We start from the raw sequence: 27,947 nt of genomic DNA, 5'->3' as shown, positions 1-27,947 counted from the left end.
CAACATATAATATGCTGAGACCTGTAGAGTCTGAGATGTATAGAGGTTATAACACTTGCTCTTGGTCAGTTGAGAAACTTTCTGGTGGCTGGGTAACTGTGTAAGCTTTCTGATGCTTTCTAACTATGTAAGGTAGCTGGCAGAGGTGACAGTATACTGTATCTGTTGTGTACTGGTGACAGGAAGGTTGGAGACTTCCGTAGATCTGCTTGCCTCTCTGCATCCTTTAATTTTTGCTTCAGGGTTTGTTTCGCCTGATCATTACCCATGTTAAGAATTGTAGGGGGAGAGCAGCCTGGATTTCAAAGATTAGATTCAACAGCCTTGATCCAGGTGGACTGAAAACTGTCTCCAAGAATTAATGGCGCTAAGCCTTGAGGATAGAAGTTGAGTTTTAAGGAAAGAGTTATAGAAGCCTAGACAGACTGTTGACTCAAGTTTTACCATACGTATCTCCAGTCGTAGATGTGCGTTTGAGATATAGCGTGGTTTCTGGAGAGAGCTGCTCTTATGAATTTGGATTGTACCCTTTCCAGAGAGGTGAAACACAGACCTGAGGGATGAGGTGCAAACAGAGTCCCATGAAGAAGCTGAGCCTGAAAGAGCTTCAGTGAGGCTGGAACAATGTTCTCTCTTGGATCAGAAAAAATAAAGGGTGGCATTAGCAGATCTTTGTCCAGGAGCAGTAGCACATTCACAGTGGGCTTTCATTGAGCTAGTGGTTAGGGAGTCTAGAAAGTCTGGAACTTTGTTTGTCTTACTGAGTCTTAATTTATCTAAATCTAAATCTGAATAATGAATATAAAATACTTTGCTGATGTGGCTCTACCGCTCTGAACTAGAATTTTCCTACATGTTCATAATTTTTAAAGAGATTTAATATGGATTGTAATACTGAAGGGTGACACAGATTTTCTTTTATTTGTACACATACCTATTGGGAAACTCTTCAGATAATTTGATTATAGTAAATGGTATGTGTGCAGTTTGGAGGGACTTTTAAGCTGTACAAAAACTAATATGCAAAACAGTTTTAAGACACAGGATTGCCAGTCTTGCATAAGGCAGTATGGCTGAAAGGCTAGTACACAGCTGGGTAGAGCAACATTCTTTCCAGTACTACATGAGAGATTATCTCTAATACCTGACTGGGCAAGATGCTTATCAAATAATAAATAGCATATACTATTCTGATTTAGGCAAAGTGACTGGCAGGTAGCAACACATTCAGAAGTAATGTGAGAGACATACGGGTAAGTATCCATCCATCTGTAAAATTAGAATTTCTACCATGTCAAATAAATGCATAACATTGTAATGCAGCTTAACCTCTCTGTCCTCTCAAATGACATAGAGCTGGACATAAATAATCTGTTGCTTAATATTGCAACTACAGGTTTTTCTTTTACTGTCTGGCAATCAAAAAATACAACCAGAAGTTTCATTTGAAAAAGAAAAATGCCGTGGTTCTAATTAAAATATAACTTTTATGATTTGGAGGGTGCTGTTTTAATACATTTTACGGTTATTTTTAATATGGATGTTTCTTCAGGTAGAAATGGTTCTCTGCCAATAGGAAGACTGTAAAAATGGTTTTGCTAATCTTAGTTGTAAGTCTTCAACCATTCAAAGGTGTAAAAATGGTTTTGAAAAATATCTGAAAATGCATATAGGATACTGAAAGGAAAAGTGGAGATTTAATTTGGGATGCGCAAAACATTTTGTCTTTTCAGTCCCATAATGGGCCACCTGAATGTTCCAGAAGTGATCAACTGAGCAACGGGCATTAACAGAAAAGGACCGTTTTAAAGTTGGATCATATCCAAAGCACACAAAATAGAAAGTACCTTTTCAAAGTTGGAACACTTCCAAAACAGAATGACTAATTTCGAAGTTTGAACCGCCTGTTTCAGGGACACGATTCAGGGACACATAACAGAATATTGTGAACTTCCTTGAGATTCATAGCCCCAAGTGGTTGTTTAAGTCTAACAATTAAAATTTTTAGAGGATCTGATCTAAAATATATAGAAGAATATACCTAAGAACAATCAATGTACAATAAGAATAAATTGGCAGATGTATCTAATGAAGGTTCTTATAGGATTCAAATAGGTTTAGAAAATGAACATTATTTCAGCAACCCTGAAAGGTAGTGACTTTGTGAATTTATTAATTTAAATTGTTGCAATTATTTTTATGAATAAACATACATTGGTATGATTAATATTTTTAAAAATCTTGCAGGTTTTCCCATTTTGTGAACTTTTTTGTATAAAAGAACATTTTTGAAGCAGTTCTATATGTCTACTCTCCATGATGACTTATATGAGAATGCTACGGCGCTTCATAATGAAACAGTTTTCCCAGAAGAAACTTTGGAAATTTACATTCGTTATTTTTGCCTTCTTAATAATTTTGGTTCTGTTACAACGAGAAGTAGGTGTCCAAGAATTTAATGAGGAACCTGGAGTGCCATCTCATGATGAAAAGAAAAGTGTATTAGATCTAGTGTTAAATGCTGTGAACAACATTAAAGCTGCAAAACCAAAAATGCAAATTAAAGCACCTCTTAGGCAGACTCACAATGCTGAACAGAAGCATTGTTTACCAGGATATTACACAGCTGCCGAACTGACTCCTTACCTTGAGCGTCCCCCTCAGGACCCTAATACTCCAGGGGCTTCCGGTAAAGCATTCAAAATCATCAATTTAAGCCCAGATGAACGGAAAGAGAAAGAGCACGGTGAAGAAAAGCATTGTTTTAATTTATTTGCCAGTGATCGGATTTCTTTACATCGAGATCTAGGACCAGACACACGACCTCCTGAGTACGTTGAAATGTATTTGGATCTAAGAACAAATATTCTAGTTTTTGATTAAAAATATGTAAAATGTTGAAAAAGTGTATCTTGAGCTTCTATTTCTGTATTAAGATGTGAACTGTGATTACTGTTATTATAGCTTCCCCCAAGCCACATCATCCTTGCGGAAATAAGATTGGCCCCCATCTTGACACTCTTATAGTCTTTCTGAAGACGTGATTTTGCCAGTGGGCCTGGGGACCTCATGGTGATATGGGGCCATCAAATGATTGGTTTGATTGTTGTCACCAGGAGGGTGTGGCTTTATTAGATTTTGAATTGGGATTTTTTTTGGTAAATCGCCTGGTGTTACTGAGTAGGATGGTTATAAAAATTTCTTAATAACGTAATTGCTAATTCTTACATCTGTAGGTGTAGCGTACAGATACATACCTACATTTGAAATAGTTGATAGCAAATGATGCATCTAAAAATATTAAGAAATCTTGAAAAATTTATATGGGGTTGGAGCACTTCCAGTACGTTGATTAAATTCTTAATGCAATTTTCCAGCAGTAGAATTTTTTTTATTTTAAACTTGTTTATTTTAAATTTGAATAGTTTGCTAGTTATGATGCAGGTTTGTGGGAAATTATTATAAATCTTTATATTCCCTCGTAATGTCAGTCTTATGAGGTGGATTAGATAGGAAATTTGACCAGATGAGCTTATTCTACTTTATTGTAGCCTAGATTAGTAGAATCTTGCAAGTCAAAGTATAGATCTCATCCCAAGGAATTAGTAAAGGCTTCTTCTGTACCTCTTACCCCACCCAATTTTCAGCTGTGGATTAAGCTGTCTCTTATCTGAGCATTCCCTAGACGGCATCTCTGGGCCAAGTCATTTCCACATACCATTACACACAATGTGATACAGAGATTATCATTTTATTGTTTTAAATGAGATTCTTTGAAAATACCTGTGCCTTGTTACTTTTGTTACATGTTTTTTTAAAGTAACGATTAAATAGTTCTACCATATGTGCAAAGCTCATTGATAAGTGTTTTATCGATGCCATGAGTATCAAGATCTGACATTTCTGATTCAATTTTTTCCAATAAACTATGGTTTTATCCTCCAGATGTATTGAACAGAAATTTAAGCGCTGTCCTCCACTGCCTACTACAAGTGTTATCATAGTGTTTCACAATGAAGCATGGTCAACTCTTCTGAGAACAGTTTACAGTGTGATGTATACTTCCCCTGCAATATTATTGAAGGAAATAATTTTGGTAGATGATGCCAGTGTGGACGGTAAGATGCTGTCTCTAAACTATAGATTACTTTCATATTTGGTTTTTACTAATTAATATAACCTGAAAATATATACATTTTTCTTTCTTCAGTAAAGAATGGACAGCCCTTTCAAGGGATGAAATATCCACCTCCCATATACTACGCCAACAATCACATAGAGATAGTCCTTGACTTAGGACCATTTGTTTAGCAACTGATTGAAATTACAACAATGGTGAAAAAAGAGACTTAGACTAGTCTTAGCACAACTGCTGCAACATTCCCACAGTCATGTGATCAGAATTGGAGTGCTTGGCAGCCTATGGTTTGCAGTGTCCTGAGATCACTGATCACCATTTGTAACCTTCCCAGACAACTTTTTATAAGCAAAGTCAGTGGGGAAAACAGGATTTGCTGATCAACATTAGTGATTTGCTTAATGAATGGGGTGTTTTACTTATCAACCTTGGCAAAAAAGGTTGTAAAATTGGGCAGAACTCACTCAATGATCACCTCGCTTAGTGATTGGAGTTCCAGTCCAAATTGTGCTTGTAAGCTGAAGTCTACCTGTACAATATAGATATATCCACATATGCTTTTAAGCTGAATTACTTTGCATGCCCTTTCTTTTTGGCTCAGTTCAATCTAAGTCAAATTATGGTTAAGATTATTTTACATCTAGATCTCAGTTGATCAAGGTAGAATTGGAAATGTGCCAAATTGTTTTAGCAGTATATTTGGACTAGTTGGTTTTATGCCATGCTTGATGTGATGCTAAACCTGATAAATTACTATCAAACTATTGCTCTGTCTTAAAGGGTTGCTACGCTATAAAGCAGGAACACTTTTTCTAATGAAGTTCCTCGGTGATGGAAAATAAAGGAGATGGAATTCTAAATCATATGTAGATAGGGTTACATTGAGAAGCCTAAAGATGGATGTATTTGAATTAAGTCACAGACTTTCTTTGCATACTACACTTACTAAGATTCCTATTAAAAGAATACAGTGCATCAATTCATCCTGGTAGTTCTTCCCCTACAGTCGCCATTACTGGATGTTTTAGGACTTAACAGATTGTTGAAATACAGGATGCACATTCTTTCTACCCTCACTTAACCAGTAACTGAAGCCATTAAAGCAATTGTGGGGAGGCTCAGTACTACAAACAAGAGAAGATTAGGCATATGTGTGCAACATATCTTGGTTCTGAGCTAATCAGCAATATCTTTTTTGTTATCAAAGGGGAAAAGTAGCTTGATATTACATGCTTAATCATATACGTAGTAGAATATGGCATAGAATGTGCCCCTTTGTCTTGTTAATCAGTATTTTCCTAGTGTATTAGTTGTCCATTTTCAACTTTTCCTTCTGTCTTCCGAAAGCCTCATTCTGATTAGAACAGCTCATGTTGTTGCAGATTGTTCCTGTTGCATGACACTGCCACAACCATTCATGCAATTGAGTAATATTCTAAAAGTGCCTGTGTGTAGTCCATTGTGATCTAAGATTATCATTTTCGATTGTGTATATGTAGGACTTGTGGGAATATTATTGTCCTGAATGAATGATAAATGTGTTGCACATTTTTTACATAGATCGTAAGGCTGATTCCTGCCACCTGTCATTGATACTGGATCATTATAAGAAATTCGTATGAGTAATTCATATTGAGAACAGATTTTTTTAAACAATATTTCATCAACAACTTATTCTCTTTAAACATTGGCCATAGTCTCTTAAGTCAAAATTAACCTTTAATTTTTCTTTTAAAATGTAACACTTTTCTATAACAATATTCAAGTGCTTGATTGTAAAGCCAAATTGGTTTAAATAAGACAAAATAACATTCATTTGATTCCAACTAAATATATGGATCACTTTTTTTTCCAAAAGCACAAAAATTTGCCAGAGCTTAACTTTACTAGTAGATATTAGCAATTACAGTTTTGCTGGATTGAGGTGGTACTTGTTTGGTCACTTGTTCATCTTTTAGTAATGAGATGGTAAGGAGGCTTTTAGAACTGTAACCATGGTCATTGAAAAATTACATTATTTTTGGTTTTCGTCACTGAAAAACTGATCCTAACGAATAAATTTTAACCTTATGTTCGTTGAAGGTATAGAAAATAACTTGTTTTCTTTTCAGACTACTTGCAGGATAAACTAGATGATTATGTGAAACAGTTCCAAATAGTTAAAGTTGTCCGACAAAAGGAAAGAAAGGGGCTTATCACTGCTCGGTTGTTAGGTGCTTCAGTAGCTACCGGAGAAACCCTGACTTTTTTGGATGCACACTGTAAGTATGCCTAGATCAGACATGTCAAACACAAGGCCCGGGGGCCAGATCCGGCCCGCGAAGTGGTTTCATGCGGCCCGCAAAGCCATCCTGGAAACAGTGAGGGAACGGCCCCCACTACCTTGGCCCTGGCCCAGAGACCCTCCTCCTGGCAGAGACCCTCAGATCTGTCCCACTCCTGCCCAGGCCCCCATAGGCACCCTTGATGCGAACGATGTAGAGCTGGCCATGCCCACCCAGTAGGCCATACGTACTCTAGCCACGCCCACCCAGTAGGCCACGCCCACCCTGGCCACACCCACCCGCCCCCCTGAGGGCAACTGCAATGCTGATGCGGCCCTCAATGAAATTGAGTTTGACACCCCTGGCCTAGATAGTTCACTGAGCACTAGAGGAGCATAAAGTAACTTGAGACATATTATCCTATTTTTGCCACTGAATTTCTATCAAATCTAAAATTGGGATGCACTGATTTAGGGAAGCTACTGTAGCTCATTTCAGGATCAAGTTGCTTCTGGTGAGCTCTTTTCAAAATTGGAATCAGTATTCTGAGGTCAAGGTGTTTGAACCGCAAAACATGTTGCATGTCTCTAAAGGAATAATAATGTGAAAAATATGCTAAAATACAATAAAATAAATGCTTACTATGTGTGTGATTTTCTTTTGAATTATTTTTAATTTAATAGAAGCATGGCAGACGACAGGCTTCATCTTGTTAGAGTAGGAAATAGTTTTTTGTTTCTTAAAAGATAGATTCTCAAGTAGGTATTTAAATATATGGAGTTACATCACAAAATCTGCCATGCAAATGCATAAAATGGTTGGGATTTTTATAGTGTTACAGAGGAACTGAGAAAATAGAGAAGCTTTAGAATTCCTTTCCCCCACTGCATCATTGAGTCCTTCGGGAAAGGGCGGTATATAAATCCAATAAAATAAAAAATAAATAAATTTAATATGCTATTTCTCAAACTTGAGAATATTGAGGTATTGCCATCATAACTTAGTATTTAGAAGTCCAGAACTTAAACAGTACACTTCTTAAGATTAGTAAAGAGAGTTGAAGGCATATCTCAGCAGGATAAGTCTGGTGTTCAAAGGTATATTATTGTATGCAGTATAATTCATAATTAGTTGCAGCAGAAACGAAATTGGGAACTAAATGTAAAGGCAAGCAACTACTTCTAAGTAACTCCAAAATCCAGAACAGTTCACATACATTGATCCTATCTTACAGTTCAAGACTTGAAATAATTGAGTAATTCCAAATAAGTAAGTGAATTCTTGCCAGAGAATTGTTAGACAGAAATAAGTGATTTGATTAAAAAAAATACGAGCACGTGTATATTTCCTTCTCGAGTGGATCACGTTTTGTCAGAACTCTCTGCTATGGCCTGTCCGTCTTGGGTGGCATAGCTCATAGCTTCATTGAATTACGCAAGCCCCTTCGCCACGACAAGGCAGTAATCCATGCAGGGGCTTTATCCACTAGAATGAAACTAAAATCATTGCCCAGTAAATGGCGCTGTGGATCTCCACGATTAGAAAACGCAAAGTGTTCTCTGCCCTTTTTCAGGACCATTCGTGCCTTTCTAACAACACCTAAATATGTCAAGTGCTGCTGACTGCTCACTTGTTAGAAGTGATTGTTCTATCAGGTCTTCTAAAACGTTTATGAGCTCTGACCAGGAGTACGTTTCAGGATCTAGAAATATGGAAAGAAAAACGTCTCTGAACTTGCATGGAATACTTTCTTTTCCTTGAATAACAACAGGCTCCCAATTTCTTGCACATTTAAAATTCAAGAAGAGTTTGCTTCCAAGCACCTGCAGAGCTTAGACTTTTCAAAAGAAAGGTTAAACCAATAAAATGTTATAGTATCAAAAAATAAGTAAATATTGACAGAATTTAAACAAAAACAACTAGTGATATTGCCAGAATTTGTTCCAAGAACAAACTGAAGTACACTTAGAAGTATACTGAATATACTGAGATTTAAGTTGATTTTTTTAAAAAGCAGGAAAGAATAGGACATCTTAACGAGGCCAAATACCGATTCCTAATTGGCTCATGCACCAAAAAAGGAATAAAGTTTTGTTTTTCTTTATTATTTCTTCTTTCTTAGGCGTGATCACTAAATTTTAAACATTATATATGAAAAGGCACTTTAAATTTAATGTTCCTCTCAGCTAATTCAAAATTCCTTTCAGTAAACAGGAGAAATAAAAAAAACAAACCTAACCTGTTTAGAAGTTTTCTTTTGGGTACTTAGACTTTTGACAAGAGAGTTGAGTGTGAGGAAACAGAATTAGTAACTGAATATTATTACTTTGCTTTCTTACCTTTATGTACAGTAGTAAGCAGAAGTTTGGTAGTTCCATTTCTCAGGACTTAGACTTAGCTACTTGTAAAATGTATAAGGCAAGAAAGATGAAAAGAAAATGCAGCTGCTTCTTTAGAATTATTTTGTGAAACTTCCCTAGGACAACTTTTTAAATTCTGAAAAAATTTCTGCAGTCGATGAATGTGTATGCTGTTGAAAGAACTGCAGTTGAATAAGAAATTAAATTTCACTGATTTCAGAGAAGCATCCAAGTTTATTCACAGATTTAGTTGACCATTTTCTTACATAAACTAAATTAAAGCAATATAAAAGTATCTAGAATTTGTCTACATCTGTTTAAATCTTTGTTCTTGCCCTTCTTTGTGCCTTTGTTTATGTCGGCTTTTATTTACCAAAATAACTATTGAATTAAGTTTGAAAACTGAAAAATACATTTAATATAGAATATAATAAAACAATATTTGTCTTATTCACAGGATTAATTAAAATTTTCAAGATTTTTAAAAATATTTATATGGCTTCAGACACATTTAACTTTTTTTCTTTTGAATAACTATTCGGCTGGGAAAACTATTTAAAATTATATTTTCCCTTGATATTTTGTGTTATTTAATGATAATTGTTTGTAAACTGTTGAGGTATTTATGAAATTGATAAAAAAAGTGTTCTGTGGAACAGTTCTTAAAAATAATTTTCAGGGACTAAAATTATAGTTGAAGTGTATTTGAAATGTTCTTGTGCAGGTGGAAAAACAGCTCATTTCTTTCTTTTAGGTGAATGTTTTTATGGATGGCTAGAACCTTTACTAGCCAGAATAGCTGAAAATGATACTTGTGTTGTAAGCCCTGATATTTCTTCTATTGACCTCAATACTTTTGAGTTTAATAAACCTTCTCCTTACGGTCAAAACCATAACAGAGGAAATTTTGACTGGAGTTTATCCTTTGGCTGGGAATCTCTTCCTGAACATGAAAACAAAAGAAGGAAAGACGAAACTTATCCTATTAAGTAAGTAATGAAACGTGAGTTATTCACTTTTTGTTATCCTTTTTTTGTGAATAAAATACAAAAGAACAAAAGTTCTATGTTTTTATGTATCTAGCTATCCAGTTTTCATCTCTTAAATATATTTATTGCATCCAAAGAAAGCCTGGTCCACTTAATGTGTGCAAAAATTAATATAAAATAAGTTCTATCCACTAAGTGTAAACGTTGCTTCAAAATGAGATGGGTGGCAACTAAATTTAATAAATAAATTAAAAGTGATACATAACTGAATAACTGCAATGCAAACTTTGAAAGAATTCCATGCTAATATTCCTAAGTGTGGAGCAATTTTCCTCGGGTTTTGTGAAGGAGATGGGAGAGATGTACTGTTTATTCAGCCCTGAGAAAGTAAGAAGAATGAGAAAGTAACTCAGAACAGTCCCACCATGACCTTTGTGTTGTCAAGTTTCTGAGGGATGAGCTCTTCAAAGAACTCTGAGGCATTGTTTACCTTAAAAGTCTTTTATTAGAGCAATATAACATCAGCAGTGCTTGGTTAAAGCCGGAATCTGGATTCCCCTCCCCAAAGCACAATAATATTAAAACATAGTTCCCTCCTTTTGTTGCTGTCATAAATCACATTCTCCAATTAGTTTGAAAGGTAAGTTCTCCCTCCTTAGCTTAATGCCCAGTTCTTTCTTATCGCCTCTTATTACATTCAACCTTGAAAATGCTCCACTGCTATGTTATTATGTCTAACTAATCCCCCATGCATATTCTTCCTTCCCCCTCCCTTCTTCATCTAAATTTAACTCTAAAAGTGATATACAAGTAGAAATATAAAATAGCTGCTGCTTCATCTTTTGTCAAAGCAAGAACATCCGATGTTAGAGCGTTGACATTTGTCTTTAAAGGGGAGTGGTGAAGGTTTTGGACAAGGCTTTCTGTTAATTAATCCTACAACAATAAAATAGAATGCCGGAATCTCTGGAAAGCTCTTTCCTGACATTGCTTGACTGGTTGGCCTATCTCAAAAGGCTGACACCTAGGTTCAATAGTTTGATTAACTGTAAATGGATTGTATATGGGGAAGAGTTGATTTTAGAATTTTTAGAATCTTTTGGAATACAGGCTAGATATAATTGATGAATGAAGATAAATACACGTGTCCCAGGATATTGTTGCAGGATCCAATCTGTGTCAATCACTGGGGCCAGAGGTTTAAGCTTCCAAGCTTTCGGACTTGTGCTGGAGCCCATCTTCATGGAACTTTTCTCTCTCTCTTTCTTGAGAGAGAAGCTCCCTGAGGACGGGCTCCAGCACAAGCCCAAAATCTTGGAAGACTAAACCTCTGATCCCGGTGACCGACCCAGATCGGATCCTAGATATAATTCGCTTGAAATTTACATTGGATTTTAGTTTATTTCTTCGTAATGACTGACTTCTGAAAAGTTATTGAACTTGTCGACTTTTCAGTGATTTAATTTTACTGTAGCATTATTACTATATTAGGCCGGAAGCATGTCAAATCAAGTAAGTTTATTTATCCTCAGATATCAAAAGCCCCCAGGAAAACTCTTTTCTGTTTCTGATTTTGAAATGGATTGCAGTATAAGTTCAGACGGCAGTCAGTCATTTTCACAAATGTATGTTCCACTGCTGTTGATGTGTTGCTTTCTCTGACTTTGATATAGAATTATATTTAGTTATGTCATTTCACTGACATACTGTTCTGTTAGAGTAGACTAAATCCCACTGTTCTTTCACACACACTCCAAATGTTCTTCAAGAAGCTGGGATATGATTGCAAAAGAACAGAATTGGTAAGAAATTTCATTGTATGAGGGGTTTTGCACTTGTATAACATTGGATATATTTGCTTGGTGGCGTTAGTTCAGTTGATCAGATTTATTTGAATCAGATTTATTCTCTCCCTCCCCCCAACTTCCTCCCTCCCTCTCGCAGAACACCAACTTTTGCAGGAGGTCTTTTTTCAATATCAAAGGACTATTTTTATAGAATTGGAAGCTATGATGAAGAAATGGAAATATGGGGAGGAGAAAATCTGGAAATGTCTTTCCGCGTAAGTTAATAGAGTATTCACATGTCTTTTACTGGCAAAATGACTATCTACATTGGGATAAAACTTCTTAAACCTTTAGTTCCACTCTGCAGACAGAGCAGACAAATTAACCATATGATAATGTTGGGATAGAAAAATAAAATGATCGTGTAAATTCTAGGAGTGGTATCCTTGGTTTGGTCAGCACATTATTTATTAATTCATGCTTAATTCATATTTTTTTAAAAACCCTTCGTTTTAGTATTATCTGTGTGGCAATGCAATACTTTAAATCTTTTCGGTACATACATGTACTCTGACCTGATAGCAGCTACTAAAGGTTTTACTGAGTACAGTTCTGTATTTTTCAGGTATGGCAGTGTGGGGGGCAGTTGGAAATTATACCTTGCTCAGTTGTGGGTCATGTGTTTCGCAGCAAGAGCCCCCATACTTTTCCAAAAGGGACTCAAGTGATTACCCGGAATCAAGTTCGCCTTGCAGAAGTATGGATGGATGAATATAAATATATATTTTATCGGAGAAACACAGAAGCAACAAAAATTGTTAAACAAGTAGGTGGCGATGGTGGTGGTATTAGAAATCAGTTGCTTCATTGAAATTCTTGGTGAGCAAAAATTATTATTTATTTAGGCACTATTTATGATTTGCTTTGCTTGGCAAAATATTGAATAGAATAACAGCCAGTTATAGTTTATTTAATATTTCACAATATCGGAACTTGAGTAATTGAATCCGGTCCATCTGTCTATTCATCAGATTAGAATTGGAAGAATTTCATTAATCAAAATGAAAGAATTGAGAAAGCTTGAATATGCTTTAAATAAATTAGAGTTAATCACTTGAGTGACTTAGAAAGCTAGTTCTAGGACTATGCTTTTTTTTCTTCCTAGCATTCTTCTCACAAGTGCAAGGTATGCTTTTTTTGGTTCAACTGAGTGTTGATCCATTGGTTGTGACAGGAATTGACCAACTTATCGCCCAAGCTTGATGCCATGGGTTGAGAGTGAGTGACTGGCCCAAATCCACGCAGCCGACTTTCATGCCTAAGGTGGGACTAGAATTCATAGTCTTCTGGTTTCTAGCTTGGTGCCTTTAAATGTATACCATGTGTGCATCTGTGTCTATGTGTGTGTGTGTTTATGTGTATGCGTATATAAGTACTTTGGATAAGTACCATAAAGAACGTTGGCTTATTTGACAAGAAGGATAAATATGCTTGAATTTGTCAGAGAACTCTATAGAAGGGGAAGCATTGTCGCTAATTTGGGTTACTGGAAGCTTATGTGACAACAGTGAGTCAAGGGGAAAGAGATAAATCCAGTTTTTAAGGCAAACAACAGTAGACAATACTGTCTTATTTTCCCTCACGCAGTGAAATCAAGCTTCTGAATTGTGTATAAGAGCTCTGTAGAAACTTAAAATGCATTATTAATACATTGGTGCACTGACAATTTATCACATCTTTCAAAACAAATACAGTTGGGTGTGGCAATCATTTACTACTTCCCTGGAAGGAATTTATTACACGCCCTTTCTAGTATACAGGTAGGTCCTCAAACCTATCTTGTTTGTTTAGGTTTTTTTTTAGTTTAGTTTTAAAAAAATCTTATTGTTTCAAGTACTTACTCATGAAAGCTATGTCTTAAGCAACTTAGGAAACTTTTAGAAGAAATGTAAACATCACAAAGTGAATTACTTAAACTTAAAGGCTTTATGTATTCCGAGCTCCTATCGGCCAGGAAAAAGTGTGTATTTCTATTTTCTGAGGACCCAGCGTGAAACCCAGAGTGGAGACCACTTACATCCTAGAGTTACTCTCTGCTGTGTGAGAACATGGTGTTGCAAGCAACATGGCCCCAGATGTGGCCTAAATCAATGCTGCTTTACATACTTAACATTTACTTTACATTTTAAAACTAAGCTCTTTAAAACCCCCGCTATCTAGTTTTCTGCTGCAAACAAATGTCATAGCAGAAGCTGATTTCACAGAAGAAATCAGGGAAAGGTTGCAGTGGGAAGTAGTGGTGTGCGAATGGCAAAAAGCAGCTCTGCACTGATAATGATAGGCAAATAAATGGTGTACAGGGAAATCTTCGTTTATATAGCAGATGGCGTTCTTCCTTAAGCTGAAGATGTGCTGAAGCTGCACCGGGCTTTCAGGAACCACTAAAAATGCACTCACTACTTCATGGTTCTCCTGGAGGCACTGTGTTTGGCGGCTCTTCGATTTGCAAGGCAGAAGCATCATCCACCATTTGAGTTAGATCTCATTGCTGGTCAGCAGCCTGTTTGTCATTAGGAATTGTTCTTAAGCCAGAGGTTCATAACCTGGAGACTTCCTGTTATGCATATCAAATGTACTGAGATCTCCCATTGTCCTTTCCTCCACTGAACGTTACATATCAAAAACCTGCTCAAGGGTGAAATGAGGGAAGCTACAAAGATGGTTTAGCCAGAGCTGATTACTGCAACCCAATCTGAAAATTCAGCACCCTTTTATTATAATGTTGTTGTATCTCTCTCACTCCAAAAATTGCCCCTGTGCGAAAGGGATAAAGAAACCGTTTATGGACATGGACACACACCAGTGGCCACCAGTAATCTGTATGGAAATAGATTTGCTGGTAAGGCAATTAAAGCCTGGTAAAACCACCAAGTAAAATCACACAACAACAAAAGTAATCAAGAGCAACAGGAGCAAGGGTGGGTCTCAATTCTAACTTCTTTTTTCTCTTTTACTGACCACACTGCATGTGTCCTGAAAGATTGGGAAGTGGCAGTAACGATCCCTATATTTTATAAGGATGAGGAAAAGTTACTTCCAAGACCTATCAGCCTGCTGCGTATAGTTAGCAAGTTGTGTGCCAGACATCTGTATGGTTGATTAGTGGTTTGGACGGAGTCTGAAAATATCCTGGCAAAGCAACAGTTTGGCTTTCATCCTGGCTTTCTGTTTTATACCCAGCCTTTATATCAAACCATCTGGCGGAAAAATAAACTAAATTTATCTCTACATGCAACATTAGTTGATTTTAAATTGCATTTGACCTGATCTCAAGCTACAAATTGTTTTCAATGACAATTGATCACTGCCTATTTCTCCTGGTGTTGATATACTATGTAAAAGTTCATGTTTAAGGATCTGTTGAAATACCCATTGCTAAGGAAATTTCAATTTTCAGGGAGATTAGGCAGGGCTGCATCCTGGTTCCACTATTTTTAATTTCTGTATTAATTGCTCGCCTAGATATTTAGATTATCGTCCACCAAAATTTGCAAATAAACATCTTGGAATACTTCTATAAAACAGCATTATATGCTTTTGTTTCTGTTGTAACAAATGATGTTTAGAGATCAGCAGTGATAAAACTAAAATAAATAAAAATCCTAGATAGTAGAAATTTGGTTGAAAAGTCACAGTTGAATGGCAGCCTAAAATTGGAGTGCTTTTTTGTATATGAGAGAGTAAGGAAAAGAGTAGTCTTTTCGCTGTAGTCTTCTTTCTTTTCAATGTTCCATGTCTCAGCTACTTTTTGTTGTATATTTTTACATGCTATAAGTTTTCTCAGATCTTATTTCACTACCATCCCTCCATATTTCTGTTCTGTCCAAGGTTAGAAGTAAAGATTGTCTAAAGACAATGGGTAAATTTGTGATTTTAATCAAGATGTGATTAGGCAACAGTTTGCTTCAAACAAAAGGTAGTTGTAAAAGTTGGAATAGGTATTCTTAGTATTCATTATAAATCCATAACTTCTCTTCTCCAAATAATGAAATAAATTATTGTAAAGAAATCTATTAATTAGTTACAATAAGTAATAGCAATACCACAAACAAAAGACATCAGCAAAACTGGGAACTGTGCAGTGGTGGGATTCAAATATGTGAACAACCGGTTCTCTGTGTAGATGCTGCTTCCGGAAGTCCGTTCTGGGCCTGAGCAACAAAAAATTAGCTACCGGTTCTGCCGAACTGGTGCGAACCGGCTGAATCCCACCACTGGAACTGTGGGCTTAGTACTGATTCAGTGTAAGGAAATTCCTCTGAAATCTTAACTCTAAGCCATTAATATTTTGTAGTTCCTAGAACTTTTAAATATAATGTGGATAAGACAACTTTTATCTTAGTTTATAAACTTTATGGCATAGGTCCAGGATATCTGAGAATGGAATGGGACAATTGGGCACAGCTGCCTCACCCCAGCCCCCCCGCTCCATCCGATCCACTGTGGCCATCCCCAGGAGCTCCTCACTGGCTGCTCCCCCCAGCACTTTGCCAAGGGCAGTTCGCTTTGGCACAACTTGTCCGAACAGATTCACCACACAAGACAACTAGTTGCTCAGGATAACTCGCTGAATGCCAGAAGTGAAGAGAATCTTTTTCTCCTCCCCTCCTTCACTCTCTCCCTGTCTCTCCCTCCCTCCTTGATCCAGCTTACCCTGCCCACCCATACCCCCTTGAGCTCTGTGCACCCTCCCTCCTTGCACAAGCAGCGCAACCCAGGGATTTGAATTAAAGGCCCATTGGGGACACTCAATGCTTTGAAGAGTCGACCTTAAAATGAATGATGCCACATTGCCCTGTTCCAAAAAGTTTATCTCGCCTTTTCTCAATTAGCAATGAACAAAGAGGTGGGGTGGGGGTGGGGGTGTGTTGTTCTCCATCATTTCTTGCCCAGATGTATGTATACATAAATGGGAGGAGGGGTCTTTGGCCTTTCCCCTCTCCTCCCTGTATCTGCTGGATGTCTTCCCCAGTTTTAAATTTGACTAGCTCCTCCAAAGATTTTATCTCTGGCTCTTTTTTGTTTTCAATCTTTGTATATTTGTGACAGTTTTTCTTCTAATAGTCTTGCTGGCCCTTGTTGCTCAGCCAAAGTCACCAGATGTCTGGGATCTCCAACTCGTAGTGGAGTCCTTGTTGACCCAGGTGTAGATTTCTGTAAGTCACATCTCATCACATTGTTTATGGGAGAGACACTCTTCATCTAGCTCCTCTGATGCGACCTATCTGATATGGTTGTATTATTATTATTATTATTCTGAACATGTTAATATCGGCTAAAATAAGTGATTTTTAATCTCATATGTACTTTAGTGAAGGCACCAGGCAAGAAATCAGGAGACAGTGAGTTCTAGTTTTATCAATGGGGTGACTTTATGCCGGTCACTTCCTTTCAATCCAACTCACCTCAGAGGGTTGCTATTGTCAGGAAAATAGAAAGAGGAAGGGGTATTAGGTATGTTCACTGACCTGAGTTATTTATAAAAAAATAATAAAGGCAGGAAACAAACAAATACATGTGTTCTTTAAAAAATAACTGTCAGAGTAAGGCCCTGGTTTATTGCCCACCATGGTATGAAGTCTATTTTAGAAATGACTGTTTCCCAATCTTGCAACCCCTGGATGTGTGGACCTCAGTTTCCAGGATTCCCTAGTTGGCATGGCCAATTGTAAGAATTTAGGGAGTTCACATGACTGGCTGTTGTCAGGGTTGTTAAGTATGATATACATAAAAAGCAGATTTACCTCAGGCAGTAGAGACCACCACTTCTTCCATAAAATATGGTAATAAGCTATTGTGTTCTTCATTTATATCATTTCCTCCCATTTTAGTCTTGGAAGGTATTTTTACATTTGTTTAACCAAATTAATTTACAAATCTCTTGTTTTAAAAAAAGGGTAGTATTTCTAATGAAACTCATTAGAATTTTTTTTCTGTATACTAATTATTTAGCATTGTTTCAACAGAAATCATTTGGCAATCTCTCAAAAAGACATGAATTAAGACAGCAATTACAGTGTAAAAATTTTACCTGGTACCTAAGCAATGTTTTCCCTGAAGCATATGTACCAGACTTGAATCCTGCGTTACATGGATTTGTGAGTATTTATTTATGCATATATTTTGTTGTTTCGTATATAAAAGGTACAGAACGACAGGTGTGTGTGTGTGTGTGTGTGTGTGTGTGTGAAATAGAGAATATATGTAGCTCAGTGTTCAACTGTGGAATTCTTGATGCTCTCTGAGCTTGCTGTTTTCTTGCAGACATTTCATTCCTCAACTAAGTAACATCAGTGTGAATGTAACATCATCACTCACTTGCACTGATGATAGTTAATGAAATGCCTACAAGTAAACAACTTACAGAGCACCAAGAATTTGACAGTGTGTGTGTGTGTGAGAGAGAGAGAGAGAGAGAGATCCATATACATGCGCGCGCGCACACACACCCATACATACATGTGTGTGTGTAATTTTTTGTTTTAATAAGTTTGCAGGAAGTACCTATGTTTGTCTCTCCTTGGCTTGTCACCACAAATGTCACTGGATAAGCTTAGTCGTGTAGCTTCCTCACAGCAGCTGGCCACCTTCCAAGTGATTCACTCTGGATATGGAAGAATTCGCCCACAGAGCTCATGCTGGATTCTTCACTTCTCACCAGCTTTTCATAATCTTCACAGAAGTGCCTCTTTGATTGTGCCACTGGATGCTAGAATTCTGCACAAACTCATCGTGTAACTGGGAACCGTAGGTAGTTTGCAGATAATATTAACATCTAGCCCAGGAATCTTCAGACGTGGCCCTTTTATGACTTGTAGACTTGTAGGCACGCTGGCTGAGGAATTCTGGGAGTTGAAGTCCACAAGTCATAAAAGGGCCAAGTTTGAAGACCTCTAATCTAGCAGCATTATCAAGAAGATTCTCCAGCAAGATTGTGGAACAGCTGAATGGCTCAAACTCATTCCAATGGCTGCATGTCGCAGAGCTATGTGTGGGCTATAAGCAGCACCAGCCATGTAGAATTTAAAAAAGTAACACGAATCATGTGGTGCAAGTGAGAAGACTCTTAGACATCGGTTGAGCAAATTGTTCCATAAGTGATAATCATTTGCTATGCAGAAACCATATATAGCCGTGGTGGCGAACCTATGGCACACGTGCCACAGGTGGCATGCAGAGCCCTCTCTGTGGGGAAAGGCGCCATCGTCCAAGTCCTAGGCCTTTAGCTAGGTTTTATAAAACCTTTTCGCTTTAGGCCTCCGCCGCTGTGTGCAAAAAAAAAAGGTTCAATCAATCAATTTCAACTTGTGGGGAAAATAAAGATCTTGCAAAGTTGGAATTGATTGATTGAACTTTTTAGTCCCACCCAGTCTGCCGTTACCACCGCAGCCATGCCCACCCAATGGGCCATGGCCACCCAATGGGCCACACCCACTCAATGGGCCACACCCACCTGGCACTGGATGATACATAAGTGGGTTTTGGGTTGCAGTTTGGGCACTTGGTCTCTAAAAGGTTCACCATCACTGATATAGAGCCTTGTGACTGAGCCGAGACGCAAGGAGAAGAAAAAGCAAACACGGGTACATTATGCAAATATTTTCTATGGTAGGAAGAGGAAGAAAGTTTTCATGGGCAGAAAAAGATGATTGTCGGTTCTGAAATCCAATTTCCACACATTCAAGATTTTGTTATTTGTACTTTTACTCTGAAACGTACCACCCACAGATAAAGGTGGTATTACATTGTAGTTAAGCATAGGCATATGATTCTATTTCAACTTTCTATTTAGCTAAAGAATGTTGGAAGAAGAGATTGTATGGATGTTGGAGAAAATAATTTAGGTGGAAAGCCGCTGATTATGTATACTTGTCATGGACTTGGAGGAAACCAGGTAAAATTACTTTATATATATGTGTGTGTGTATGTGCATGCATATATGTGTGTATATATATATATATATATATATATATATATATATATATATATATATATATATATATATATATATATATATATATATATATATATATACATATATATACATATATATATATATATATATATATATATATATATATATATATATATATATATATATATATATGCATATATGCATATATATATATATATATGTATGTATGTATGTATGTATGATAAGCATACAACTTAATGCTCTTCCTGTACTTTTCTAAAATTGTCAGTGTCTGGTTACGGCAAGATCTATAAAACAAGTATTTTCCAGTACTATTAATTTTCTTTTGAAACAGAACTACACGCTAGCATTGGTCTTCAGTGCTTTTTCAGGTCAGGTGACTATTTGGTCCACGATCTTTCAAACTATCTGTTACCTAATGCCCTTAGACTCTTTCTGGAACGCAGTATAAAAGTTGATATGGAAAGGAATTCCCTAAGGATAGGGAATTATTGTCAAATTAGTTTGCATGCTTAATTGGTTAAGTTTTTACCTACATAATAGCATATTTCCATCACTTACCAAGTCGCCATCTACATCTTAGTCTAATGTATTACATTAACTCCAGGCCACATCGTTGGTTTCTGATTCAGTGTGAACCAGAAAATTGGTTTAGTTGTGTTGCAGCAGTTAACCACGGGTAAACCATTGTTTAGATACGGTAATTAAAGAACACAATAATGCTTTAAAAATGTTTAAAATAAGAACACATATCAAGGAATTTTGTTTTAATGGCTATTGCTGAAAACCTAATAAGTACTGAAATGTATGGGAAGCACCCCTTTCTTTCTTGATTAGCAAAGAAGTCAAGGGGGTTTATTGCCTGGGGAATTCTGAACACCGTTGGCTTCCCACGGAATACTTTCGTGAACTAACAGCGCATCATTTCATAACAATATTATATCGCACCGGAAGAAATTAAAATGATAGGTGCGGTGTTTTATTGGCTAGGAGATTGTGTGTTCCACCTGTCCAAACACTGGTAGCAAAAGATACACACATACACACCTACATACACATAAAGTGTTTGTTTGTTTGTTCGTTCGTTCATTCATTTTTCTGTAGCTGCTCATTTCAAACCAATTGACTCTCGGCGGCAAACCACATCACAATATTGAAAATGGTAAAAACACACCAAAAGTTACAAATGATGCATATAGGCAGCTTAAAGTTACCTTGATAATTATGGAACGACTAACGCTGCAACCGTAACAGGGCCACTAGCCCTTTCCGGACCTCACTCTCAGGCACATAGCTGGAAAAGACTAAAAGGGTGGGGGCTCTTGGAACGCCAAAGGAAAAGGGTTCCCAAGGGCGGGGGCTCCTGCTGGCAAGGCTTGCCTCCTGGTCCCCACCAGCTGACCTCCCCTGGATGATGGGACCCGCAGCATCTAAACCGAATTTAGACAGGTAGAAAGTATTGAAAGAAGGAAGCCTCTAAGGTAGCTTGGTCTAATATAGCATACTCCTCCCCTCAGCTGCCAAAGTCAGGGCAGTTCCAGAGCAAATGCATATCCTCGAATAACTGTGGCCTAATAGCTTTGATTCTGATTTCTTTAAATTTCTTTGGAACCGCCTTACACTAGTTCCTTTTTTTTTGCTTCTGTCTCTGCTTCAGCTCTCTGGCCTTTCTTCTTCTATCTTTCCTGTCTTGTAAACCTGATAACCTTGACTCTTCCTTCCCTGCTTTTTTCCTTTCCTCTAGAAGTTTTTGCTGTCAAGGAGAGAGCCACTGTGTGATTGAGCAACCAGGCCCGAGTCATCTGTCCTGTCATGCTTAAAACCTCATGCGAGGAGGTCAGAGAGCTCTTCCTTGTAGTCAAAGCCACCTACTGTTTTGAGTATTTTGCATTTCTACCTGGGTAAATGTCTGATGAGCATTCCTGGACACACAGCCAGCTTTGTGAAAAGCTGAAAAGCAGCGTGATGTGTTAAAATGCAGGTGTCAACACGCTGCACTAATGAAAGAAATGTTCCACTAGTGGACCTCTGATGAGGATACTCCTTATTACACTATTAAAGCATTTGCTAAATATCAAAGAAATAAAATACACTTCTAGCTTTGCTATTGATTGATACTTTCAGCATGGTTTGGGCAAAACTAAGTCCTTTTTTTCAGAATTCAGTAGCAGTAAGTAAATCTCCTATTTCCTTCTGAAATTGCTGGAGTTTATCGTTTTAAAGGTGGTTAATTATGGAATCATTAGATATTCCACTGACTTTCAGGCTAACTCTGTCCTCTACAAATTAGTTTCTTGGGAATGTAGTATGTATAGATACAAGACATACTTCTCCATAGTTCTCTGCTTTGCGTATCTTGAAGGAAATTATGTTAACAGAATCTTTTTAATAGATGAGGTCAGCCTTTTCCAGCTGGGATTCCACCAGATTGAAAAATATTAGCCCTTACATTTTCCAACGCTACCCTGCTCATTTCTCGTGTTTACAGGGGGTGCGAATTTTTACACGCAGCAACTGAGCTGCCAGTCTTGCCACGTTTTCTGTTACAACAAGTTGTGAAACGTGGATTGTAGAAGTTAGAAGTGAGTTGTATTTCGAAGTGAACAATTGTATTTTGGCAGTCGTTACGCAGGGGTTCCCGGAGACCTGAAAATTATTCCGAGGGCTCAACCAGGCTAAAAAGTTTTGAGAAAGGCTGGATTACGTTATGGGCAGTTACCCTTTCTGTTTGTCATTGCTGTTTGGTGACATCAATGCATTTTTTGGATTTCGATGAACGTTTCTCAAGTAATTAGAGCAGTGAATTTGTATCACTATTCTGATGACCGACATTTGTTTATCCAGTATTTTGAGTACACTGCGTACCATGAAATTAGACACAACATTCAGAAGGAGCTTTGCCTACGCAGTTCTCAAGGAGTGGTACAGCTTCAGGAGTGCGGTTTCAAAGGGAAGAACAGCAGGACTCCCGAAGAAGAGAAATGGGAGCTTCGAAAGGTATTTTTTTTTCTCTCAACAAAATAATATCTTTATTTGATGTAAAACTTTCCTCATGAAAATATTCTCGAGGTGGCTGCCCCAAAATGTAGAGACGATTTAAATAAGGATTAAATAGGATTTACTATGTCCCCTGCAATCAAGACACAACAGACTACAGAGATGGGCATCCTTTTTTCCCCCTCAAGGTTCACATCCTCCACTTTCTCATTCTTGTAAGCAAAAACTCACAAAACATATACGCATCTCTGCTTGCTTGTGTGCACATCCTTCCCCCTCCAGCCTTGTCTAAGCCGAGAACTCTACAGTCGGTCTACTCTCCGGCTGTTTCCAAAAAAGCTGGGCGGTGATGATGCAATGGAAGGTTGCTCACAGATTGCACGGAAGCTTCTGGGACTGGATGCGACAGTAGCTTGCCCAAATACGTCTTGGAATATTTCAGAATGGCAACCGTTGTCATTGTCTTAAACAAAACAAGACACAATAAATACTATTTTCATTCTGAAATATGTGAAGTCTTCTTAGTCCCGTTTCCCTTTTGGCAGGTTGTTACATACAATATTTTAAATTCAATTTTTTAGCTATAAATGTTTAAGTATTTTTAGGTATTCAGTAGCTTTCTTAAATTATAAGGCCGCATTTTATATTTCAAGTACATAAGCTGCTACCTACACTGAATTTCTAGGACTCTAAATCGCATGAGTAAGTGTTAAGTTTTTTTATTTATTTATTTATTTTTATTTTTATTTTTTTATTTTAATCCCATTTATATCCCGCCCTTCTCCGAAGACTCAGGGCGGCTTACAAGCTTAGCAGTAGCCTTCATTCTATGTACCGTATTTTCCGGCGTATAAGACGACTGGGCGTATAAGACGACCCCCTACATTTCCTGTTAAATTATAGGGTTTGGGCTATACTCGCCGTATAAGACTACCCCTCTTCCAATGCACACCAAATAAAAATTAAAAAACATCAGATTTGATTTTAATATGGTAATTTTAATTCAAATGCTTATGACATGCAGGTACTTAGTAGGAAAACTGTCACTTATAAACATAAGGCTGTTTGTCATCAAACATGTAAACATAAAACAGTGCAAGTGGATTAAAATAATAATAATAATAATATAATAAAATAATAATAATAATAATAATAATAATAATAATAATAATAATAATAAGAAGAAGAAGAAGAAGAAGAAGAAGAAGAAGAAGAAGAAGAAGAAGAAGAAGAAGAAGAAGTTGGAAGGGACCTTGGAGGTCATCTAGTCCAACCCCCTGCTAAGGCAGGAAACCCTATACCATTTCAGACAAATGGCTGTCCAGTCTCTTCTTAAAAACTTCCAGTGTTGGAGCATTCACCACTTCTGGAGGCAGGTTGTTCCACTGGTTAGTTGTTCTAACTGTCAGGAAGTTTCTCCTTAGTTCTAGGTTGCTTCTCTCCTTGACTAGTTTCCATCCATTGCTTCTTGTCCTGCTTTCAGGTGCTTTGGAGCTTGACTCCCTCTTCTTTGTGGCAGCCCCTGAGATATTGGATCACTGCTATCGTGTCACCCCTCACCCTTCTCTTCGTTAAACTACACGTACCCAATTCCAGCAACCCTTTTCCTATTTTCCTAATTCACTTTTTCACTTTTCCTAATTCACTCTAAAGCTTTCCCTGCGCAGAGCCTTAAGTAACCCCAGCTGCCTGCAATTAGTGCAGGTTCTCATCCCACCAGGCTCAAGGTGGAGTCAGCCTTCCATCCTTCCGAGGTAGGTAAAATGAGGACTCAGATTGTTGGGAGCAATAAGCTGACTTTGTAATAATGCTGCTTGTGTGGGGGGTGGTGAAAGCTCTAATAGGCAGGCATATACATAGAATGAAGGCTATTGCTAAGCACATTGATTTGTGCTTTATATTGTAAGCCGCCCTGAGTCTTCGGAGAAGGGTGGGATATAAATGGGATTTAAAAAAAAGACCAAATGGGAGATCCGCTCCAGGCTTTCCAGCCAGCCCGCCCAGTTCCTGAGTCAAATGTGTCCTTAGAGCTAAGCTGCTGCTCTGCTAGCATTCCCCACCTGCCTTTCAAATTGCTCTTGCATTCCCCACCTGCCTACAGCTGCTCTTCAACTTTAGAAGGAAAGACGCCCAGACCCCAGCCTGTAAAAAATCACAGACTGCAGCTTCTACTCCAATTGGTCCCGCTTTCCCTGCGCAGACTAAATGGAAGATCCACTCCAGGTTTTCCAGCCAGCCCTGTCCCTAAAGTTTCAGCACCCGGCGTATAAGACGACCCCTGACTTTTGAGAAGATTTTCATGGGTTAAAAAGTAGTCTTATACGCCGGAATCTACGGTATATGCCTGCTTATTAGGGCTTTCGCCCCCCCCCAGCGGCATTATTACAAAGTCAGCTTAATTGCCCCCAACAATCTGGGTCCTCATTTTACCTACCTCAGAAGGATGGAAGGCTGAGTCAACCTTGAGCCTGGTGGGATGCGAACCTGCACTAATTGCAGGCAGCTGGTGTTACTTAAGGAGGCATTAGCCCACTGCTCCACCAAGGCTCTTAGTAAGTTGCTTTCAGTATTAGAGTGTGTGTGGGGGGGGAGTGCCTTTTAGTGAGTATTGACTCTTGACAACTGCCTGGACCGGTATCTGCAGTTTTCTTGGTAGCATTTTCAGAAGTGGTTGTGAGGTTTTTTTTGCTAGAGCAGAGAGAGATTGACTGGCCCAAGATCACCCAAATGTCTCTGTGCCGAAGACAGAACTAGAATTCACAGTCTCCCGGTTTCTAGCCCGCCGGCTTAACCACTACGCTAGACTGGCTCTCAGAGTCTGAGAGGCGTTGTCTTTGTCAATCTTGGTGGTCCTTCGGCACTCAAACAAGCACAAAGGCTACAAAATCTCGAGCAGGGAGAATCTGAGAAGCCCATTACAGGTAGTCCTCAACTTACGATGCCTGCTGGAAGTGAATGTCCATTGCTCAGCAAAGAAATAGTAAGCCTGACGTCATGTGACTGCCATGCGCTACGCAGCGACGATGGTCCCGGTTGCTGTCATAACTCCAGATGCCCAGGTCATTGAGCGGGAAGCAGAGGGATTCCCAGATGTGGAAGGGAGGTAGCGGGTGCCCTGGGGAATTTGGTGCAGGCTGCACATGAGTTGGGTGTTGGTGCAGTGCGATACTTGTTCAAGGAAGCCAGGGAAAGGGCGCGCATGTCTGCTAATCATCCACGGAGACTGTGGAATGAATAGGGTGCAGCTCTCTGGGGCTTCTTGGTGTGCTGTGGCTCTGGGGCTGCAAGAAGCCCCTTAGCCACAGCACGAGGCCGGCCCCAGTCTGGATCAGCAGCTTCATGTCATCCTTGGAAGCTGTCGCTGCCCCAGTCCAGCCCCAGTCGCCCTGATCACCCTGTGCTCCGAGCCCCCTCTTACCCCACGCACTACTACTACCCTAGCTGATATTCACTGTCTTCTTGCTCCTCCTTCCAACGAGGCACGACACTTTGCAAGGCAGGTGCTGGGCACAGGAGGCCATCTTCATGTGAAGAAATTGCCGTCCAGAATCGGAGGAAGAAAGCCTTAGGTGACCAGCAGCAGGAGTATGCTTGGTCAGCAGCCAGAGCAAGAAGTCCACAAACGTCAGCTGGTGTGGCAGGGGCTGCAGACTGTGGAGGGACCCAAAGAGCATAGATGGGGGAGTTGAAGCCCCCCTGCAGTTGTAAGTGCAGGCGAGCCACCAACAGCCTGAATTTTGATCACATGACTGCAGGGCAGCGCAACGGATGTAACTTTGGAGACCCGTTCAGTTCCATTGTAACTTCAAAGAGCTGCTGAACCAGTGGTCGTAAGCCCAGGACTACCAGTATAGGAATGGCAATAAAGTTCAAATTTCTATTTAACTGTTTAATTTTCCCAAGACGTTTACTTGACATAAGAGTGAATTGTGGTGAAAACCATATGTGCTTCTTTAATATCTTTAGAGAAAACAGATTAAAATTGATACGTTTTTATATTCCAGGACCAGTCGTTGTACAATGCAGCATTCAATATGTGCCTTACGGGAAACAGAGAACATCCAAGTATGGTATCATGTAATCCCTCAGACTTATTTCAGAAATGGATTTTTGGCCGTAACAACTAGGTACTGCTAGTGCTAATGAAACCAACAAATCAGAATTACAGTAGTGCTTCCAAGACTTAACCAATTTAACTTTTGTTGAATCAACTGAATTGTAAAATATTACTAAGGTTTTTTTTCCCCTCACTGGCATAAAACTGAACAACGTGTTAGTTTCTTAACTGTTAAAATATGTTTACAGAATACTGGAAATTGCATTTTCAGTATACATTTTAATGAAATGTCTGTCTTCAAGATGTAATTTCTTACGTTTTGACTATCAGTGTGCCTGTCATATATTTTACATGGCAAAAGCCACACAGATCCTTTTTGTTAGTAATGAAACATAATTGTCAATGAAGGTTAAAATATTTTTTTATGTAATAGTTAGTAAAAAGTGCCTGATAGAAGTTGTTCATAATTTTAAACTGTGATTATTTCCTTTTTCCTTTTCCCGTTCGCTGCTTTAACTATTTAGCATGTCTATAAACTATAATCCTTCTTCTGAAAGGATTAAGTTATTTTTGGAGTGTGAGAATGAAACGAGTTCTGAACTTCTCTGTTGCCATGTCACTGTGTCTTTGTTTACTATGTTTATAAGGGTTAATTTCATCTCTTTAAGATTCTCAAACCGATTATAAAAAGCTTGCATTGCTGAAAAAAAGTGCCTGTCATATCTTTTGAAATTATACACTACCAGTTTGATAATTATATTGAAATATATTCTTTTTGTATTATGTACAAATTAGGTTTCTGTATTTGTAGTTTCTATTCCTACCTCTTTAATTGTCTTGTCATATACTGAATCAAATATTAACTTGATATGATAAAGGGCTTAATATAAGAGCATTGCAGGACAAATAGCTTCTTTCCTCAGAAGAATGGAGCACTTTTTATCGTATCTGAGCTGCACAATGAACAGTTGTTTCAACATGCAAGAAATTATAGCTAAATTATAGCTAACACATACAGCTGCTCCATTGTTCTGCTATATTGTTAGAGGCAAATTGCTGAGAAAAGGTATCATTCAAATGAGTTATACAAAAAAAAACCCACTTGTTTGTGAATATCAAAAGTGTATTGAAAAAAGGATAAACTTTAAGTTTGCCCCTATCCCAATTATAAAAGCGGGAATGTTCCTTAAGAAATGTTTTTCCCAAGAAATGCAGCTTTATGTCTGCCATTCTCATTGTCCTAATAGTTGTTTAGGATGAGTCACAGATGCTCACTATGGACGTAAAATTACCTGTAATCAAATTCATAGTTGGTCATTGCCAACCGTGTTTGTGTGTAAGCAGATAATTTGTTTATAT

The 27,947-nt window shown here is 38.2% G+C and overlaps 1 protein-coding gene across 1 annotated transcript; it reads left to right on the top strand.

Annotated features, from left to right (window-relative positions):
• Positions 1-2,253: 2,253 nt before the first annotated feature.
• Positions 2,254-27,947, top strand: GALNT3 (polypeptide N-acetylgalactosaminyltransferase 3). Its single transcript, XM_083365550.1, has 10 exons — positions 2,254-2,831; positions 3,946-4,118; positions 6,250-6,399; positions 9,517-9,751; positions 11,696-11,813; positions 12,164-12,364; positions 17,565-17,696; positions 19,391-19,492; positions 22,379-22,531; positions 26,536-27,947. The coding sequence occupies exons 1-10, from the start codon at positions 2,317-2,319 to the stop codon at positions 26,656-26,658; spliced, it is 1,902 nt and encodes a 633-aa protein (XP_083221676.1). The 5' UTR covers positions 2,254-2,316; the 3' UTR covers positions 26,659-27,947.

The sequence above is a fragment of the Vipera ursinii genome, assembly GCF_947247035.1.
Source record: "Vipera ursinii genome assembly, chromosome: 1".
In the NCBI taxonomy this organism is placed as follows: Eukaryota; Metazoa; Chordata; class Lepidosauria; order Squamata; family Viperidae; genus Vipera; species Vipera ursinii.
The sequence above is the reverse complement of the archived record's forward strand: the minus strand, read 5'-3'. Positions and strand labels throughout refer to the sequence as shown.

Excerpts from the sequence above, each read along its gene's own strand:
- GALNT3 (XM_083365550.1), top strand. The coding sequence starts at position 2,317 with ATGATGACTTATATGAGAATGCTACGGCGCTTCATAATGAAACAGTTT. Across the intron at positions 4,119-6,249 it reads AGATGATGCCAGTGTGGACG|ACTACTTGCAGGATAAACTA; the intron begins GTAAGATGCTGT and ends TTTTCTTTTCAG. Across the intron at positions 22,532-26,535 it reads AGAAATGGGAGCTTCGAAAG|GACCAGTCGTTGTACAATGC; the intron begins GTATTTTTTTTT and ends TTTATATTCCAG.